Below are 6,000 nucleotides of genomic sequence, written 5' to 3'. Positions count from 1 at the left end.
GTATACTGTAATATATTAATTTACTCTGTAATAGCCTTTCCTGCACTGCCTTCCAAAGGAGGATTCATTCTGCTCCATGTAAATATTTTTTATCCTGGCGGGCCCTGCCCACAACACATCCAGCCTCCATTTGTTGCACGGTCTCATATAACCAACATGCTTAAGTTTAATTAATGCATGAAGGAGTTAATGCCTTGGGGAAACTGTACTTCCGTAGCCTTATGAGGCTTTGCCCTCGGGTGGGACAAATATTGCACCCGGGAAAGGGAGATGGGAGTCAACAGACACTCAAGGAATAGTTTCGGAGAAAAAGCTTTATTTCTACCATCCATGAACTGGTAGAAGGAGCAAAAAGCATGCACGAGTTCACAGTCATTTGCACAGAGTATATATTCCCCTTCCAGTTCCCTCCCCTTTCTCCTCCCTCAGGAGTCCTGCCCCATGTTGTGTTTCCTGAGCATGTACAGAAAGCTCCTGTCTTGGGAAAGGGGGGGGGTGAGAAGCCAAGGGGTTTCAGAGTGTTCAGCATGTCCAAGATGTTGCAACTAGAGTGAGATAAGATTCAGTTCTCAGGCCTGCTCTGACAGTCTATTCATTAGCTTTTTGAAGCCTTCTTGTGCTGATAAAAGTAACGGTTTGCCTTGCAACAGCATATTGTGAGAATAAGCAGAGGAAAGCTTTAGCTGTGGATTTTTAGAAGACAGAAGGAATTTTGGACAGTTTTGAGGCCTGGTTGGGGGGGTGACTTCGGGCCTAGGTGGGGTCACCTGTCCTCACTTCCAGACTTAGGTAGGTCACTTCCCTGCAACTTGAGAGAAAGATAATGAAGGCCATTTTTCACTTCAGTGTACTAGAAAAGCTTAATATGTGAAGACAGTCTGAGCTGGTTGCTGCAGCTCAGACCTGATGGCTCTTTCAAGCCATTATTGTGTTCCTATACCAGTAATTTAGGAACTTTCACTGCCATAACTAAGTCGTATTTTATTGCCTGTGCAACTTTTTTTGAATACTGTGAGGAAAAGCATATGAATATGACCTTTGAAGAGTTAGTAAGTACAGTAAATGAAAGACTAACAAGTGTGTAGTCTTTTTCTATACCAGGGGAGCTGGTTGACTGACACCAAACTGGGAGGGGTAGTTAATGCCACAGAAGACAGCACCGGGATTCAATATCAACTTAACAGATTGGAGAACTGAGCCAAAACGATCAAAATGAATTTCAGTGAGGATGAATGTAAGCTTCTAGCTGAACATGAGCCCACGTGTGATGCAGCAGCAAAAAAGGAAAAAGAAAAGAAGCTAATGCTATTCTAGACTGCATCAACTGTAATGTCCAGATCCTGGTAAGTCATAGGTCTACTCTATTCTGTCTTGATTAAACCACACCTGGAGTACTGTTCTGGAAGCCACAATAAGAAGGGGGTTGACAAGCTGAAATGTGTGCAAATGAGGGCAACCAGGATGATCAGGGGCCTGGAAAGGTTGAGGGAGTAGGGTATGTTTAGCCTGGAAAATAAGGGTAAAAGAGGAGAGCGCAAAATATGGTCTGAAGCTCAACATCAAAAAAACGAAGATCATGGCTACTGGTCATATCATCTCCTGGCAAATAGAAGGGGAAGAAATGGAGGCCTTGAGAGATTTTACTTTCTTGGGCTCCATGATCACTGCAGATGGTGACAGCAGTCACGAAATTAAAAGACGCCTGCTTCTTGGGAGAGAGGTGATGGCAAACCTAGACAGCATCTTAAAAAGCAGAGACATCACCTTGCCAACAAAGGTCCGTATAGTTAAAGCCATGGTTTTCCCAGTAGTGATGTATGGAAGTGAGAGCTGGACCATAAAGAAGGCTGAACGCTGAAGAATTTATGCTTTTGAATTATGGCGCTGGAGGAGACTCTTGAGAGTCCCATGGACTGCAAGAAGATCAAACGTATCCATTCTTAAGGAAGTCAGCCCTGAGTGCTCACTGGAAGGACAGATTATGAAGTTGAGGCTCCAATACTTTGGCCATCTCATGAGAAGAGAAGACTCCCTGGAAAAGACCCTGATGTTGGGAAAGATGGAGGGCACAAGAAGGGGATGACAGAGGACGAGATGGTTGGACAGTGTTCTCGAAGCTACCAGCATGAGTTTGACCAAACTGCGGGAGGCAGTGGAAGACAGGAGTGCCTGGCGTGCTCTGGTCCATGGGGTCACGAAGAGGCGGACACGACTAAACGACTAAACAACAACAAGCCTGGAAAAGAGGAGGTTGGGAGGAGAAATGACAGCCATTTAAAATTTTTAAAGATAAAAGCTTGTTTTCCCCTGCTCGAGGGTAGGACTCAAATCAATGGCTTCAAGCTACAAGAAATGAGATTCCAACTAAACATCAGGAATAACTGACAGCAAGAGCTGTTTGACAGTGGAACAAACTCCCACGGAGGTGGTGAACTCCCTTGGGAGGTTTTTAAGCAGAGATTGCTTGGCCCTTTGTCATGGATACTTTAGCTGAGATTTCTGCATGGGGGTTGGGCTAGTTGTCTCTCCGGGCCCCTTCCAACTCTACAGTTCTATGGTTTGCCCAGCCTGATTAATTTACTTTATTTAAGTAGATGCTCTGAACTGGATGAGGTTAACTGCTAGGTGGATTTGTAGCGGGCCAACTAATGAAACCCCAGGATTGCTTACTTATGGTTCCTTGTCATCCTGGGGGGGGGGGGAGTGGCAAGTGGAGCACCACATGGGTTTTTTTTTGTCCTAGGCCAGTTGTAGTTCAATGCAGGGCTTTTTCCCCCAGCCAGAACTAACTGAAACTCAACTTTGGCACCTCTCAGGTGGGCACCATTCCCATCCTAAGAGGCACCTCTTTTTTTCTAGAAAAATAGCATTGGGTGTAGAGGTCAGATGCTGGAATCGGACCTAGGAGAGCCCTGGGTTCAAATGTTCCCTTGAAGCTCGCTGGGTGTGACATGGTGTGATGTCCACTGCCTCTCTCGGCCTAGCCTGTATCACAGGGTCATTGTTGTGAAGCTCAACATGGGCTACACCCAAGAATTACCAACGATAGAAGAATGGCAGGTGAAGATGATGGATTTTTCGGAGCTAGCCAACCTAACCGGAAGAGTCCGTGACCAGAAGGAGGAGGAGTATCAGGAAGAGTGGATTAAATTTAATGATTACTTAATTAAATATGTTAAATTAACTGAAAACAGCTTGCAGATACTTAATTGGCTTAGGATTTTATTCATGTTAAGGGATGAAGTAATATGTTTAATTTCACAATGTGAAGATCTAAGGATGTTAATGTTTAAGTTAAATTTTATAAGAACTGTGATTTGGAAAACCGTTAAAAGGACATGCAATGAAATTCAACCAAGGGGAAGCGAGGAAGTCACTTAACAATGTTAATAAGTGTAATTTTCAATAAGGCTGTGATTTATGTTTGTTTGTCCTATGTGTTTGTTTATAATGTTGTGAAAACCAATTTAAAAAAATTGGAAAAAAGAAACACATGAGCTACACTGAGAAAAAGGAGGCTACAAATGTAATAATAATAATAATAATAATAATAATAATACAGTAATCCTAACCTAACGCAGTAACAAGCAAAGCAATGACATCCCCCCAGGAGTTTCCTGCCGCCCTTAAGTTTAGGCGGGGACAGGCATCCCATTGCAGCCTCCTCTATAAATTTTCCCGCTCCCCGTGAGGAAGCCGCCGCTTCCCCTCAAGGGATGAGGTAAAAAAACAAAAATGGCGCCCGGAGCCGCCCCGGAGGCTCCAGGCGCGGCCTCGGGTTCAGCGTATCAGGAGCCGGCGACTCCGATTGGCCACTCGGCCGTCCAACGGGATTCCGCGGGAATCGCTTCGAGCCGCCGGGCTCGGCTTCCCGGCGTGCGCCGCTTCTCCCCTCCCTCGGAAGACTCCCTCTCCCAGCATGCACCTGGCCCCGCTCTCCACCCCGCGCGGGCGGCTCCTGAGGAGAAAAGTGGCCCGGCGAGGCGAGCGAGCGGACGCGGCTCTCTAGGCCGGACCGGCAGCCTCGTCCTGCGGGTGGAGAGATGGCGTTCGTGCTGCTGGCGCGCTGCGGCCGGGGTGCCTGCTCCGTCCCTAGGCGCCTGCGCTGGGAGCCCGAGGCCGGTGAGGGCGGCGTCGGACCGGGGAGCGGGAGAAGGAAAGCCGTGGGGACAGCCGGGTCTGGCGCCGGCGGGGCGGGCCTGGGGTATGGGGGGGCTCCGTGAGGGGGAGCGGCTGCAACAAGTCAGCCTTGGAACCCCCTCAGCGTGGCTTCGAGAAGGCCCTGAGCCTCCGGCGCCGGTAACCGTTCCGGATGTTGAGGAACTACAACTCCCATCGTCCCCCACCGCCGGCCTTGGTAGCTAGGAATCATGGGAGTCGTAGTCCAACAACCACCAGGGACCCATAGTTTGGAAAGGCTGCTGTCACAGCGCGTTTGTTTACTTACTTACGTCTTGGATTTATATCCCACCGTTTTCTCCGAGGAGCTTTCTCCCTCTTACTCATTTAATCCTGGCTACAAGAACAACCCTGTGAGGTAGAGTTGAGTTGACAGGCAGTGACAGGCTGCCAAGGTCACCCCAGCGAGCTTTCATCCCTGAGCGTGATTTGAACTCTGGTCTCTTGTGCCTGAGTCTCCAGAGAGCTGCTGTCAGAGGGTGGCTGATTGCCTTGCACTGCCTTTATATCCCACCCTTTTCTCCAAAGAGCTGGAGGTGGAATTGGGTGGTTCTGCCCGCAGACTGTCTCACAAGAGTGGTGCACGCTCTAGTTATCTCCCGCCTAGACTACTGCAATGCACTCTATGTGGGGCTCCCTTTGAAGGTGACCTGGAAACTACAACTAATCCAGAATGCGGCAGCCAGACTGGTAACTGGGAGTGGCTGCCGAGACCATATTACACCGGTCCTTAAAGACCTGCATTGGCTCCCAGTATGTTTCCCAGCACAATTCAAAGTGTTGGTGCTGACTTTTAAATCCCTAAACGGCCTCAGCTCTGTATACCTGAAGGAGCGTCTCCACCTCCATTGTTCTACCCGGACACTGAGGTCTAGATCCAAGGGCCTTCTGGCGGTTCCCTCAACTGCAAGAAGTGAGGTTACAGGAAACCAGGCAGAGGGCCTTCACGGTAGTGGCACCTGCCCTGTGGAATGCTCTCCCATCAGATGTCAAGGAAATAAACAACTATCTGACTTTTAGAAGACATCTGAAGGCAGCCCTGTTTAGGGAAGTTTTTAATGTTTGAAGTTTTAATCTGTTTTTAGTCCTCTGTTGGAAGCCACCCGGAGTGGTTGGGGAAACCGAGCCAGATGGGCGGAGTATAAATATAATAATAATAATAATAATAATAATAATAATAATAATAATAATAATAATTCACCTCCTTCCTTCCTCACCACCACCCTGTGAGGTAGAGTTAGGTTGAGACTGACCCCCAAGTTTACCTAGAGAGCTTCATGGCTGGGGGGGGGGGGAAATTTGAGCCCTGGTTTCTTGCAGGTCCTAGTCTGCCACTAATCACTCTGCCAGCACTGGCTCTCCAGGGTACCTGGAACTGGGCAATAGAGGTTTATGACCTGACTCCGCATTAAGATGACTTTAGGTGCAATGCATTATTGTGCAATATTGCAATATTAATATCTCTTGATGTGACTGGTGGAGTGTGTTGCCATCTTCAGCTTAGGTTATTGGTATAGTGCATATTATACAGGTCTTTGCTTGTGGGATAGTTTGCTTTCTGTTGTGCCTTTATGCAGGTGAGAAGCACGCTGGAGTTAATATTGAGTCTGGTGTTCTAGTACAATTCAGGTTGCTGTGATGTCCAAAAATAGCCATGTAGGGATCAAATAAGTAAAATAATAGCATGAAGCAAAGCCTTGGAATGCTTCTAGGCTTATGAAGGTTATGAAGGTTATTGACACACTGAATTTGAGCACCAGTCAATTGCAGTTTCACTGTTTCATTCCCAATCCCCATGCTAGCAGCTGCTAGTCTAGGTAA

General features: G+C 47.6%; 1 protein-coding gene across 4 annotated transcripts in view; it reads left to right on the top strand.

The window, feature by feature from the left end:
* The first annotated feature begins 3,921 nt into the window (after positions 1 to 3,921).
* LETM1 (leucine zipper and EF-hand containing transmembrane protein 1) overlaps positions 3,922 to 6,000 on the top strand; it is a 31,533-nt gene continuing 29,454 nt past the window's right edge. For 2 of the 4 annotated variants that reach the window (XM_081864281.1, XM_081864279.1), the window contains exon 1: positions 3,926 to 4,122. In XM_081864281.1, the coding sequence (XP_081720407.1) occupies positions 4,044 to 4,122 (79 nt within the window). In that variant the 5' untranslated portion in view covers positions 3,926 to 4,043. Of the gene's footprint in view, positions 4,123 to 6,000 lie in introns of all 4 variants that reach the window. The other 2 variants (XM_081864282.1, XM_081864280.1) reach the window with 2 other exon arrangements.

The sequence above is a fragment of the Podarcis erhardii genome (genome assembly GCF_964252035.2).
Source record: "Podarcis erhardii genome assembly, chromosome: 5".
NCBI classification, from domain to species: Eukaryota; Metazoa; Chordata; class Lepidosauria; order Squamata; family Lacertidae; genus Podarcis; species Podarcis erhardii.
This window is presented reverse-complemented; position numbering and strand designations above follow the sequence as displayed.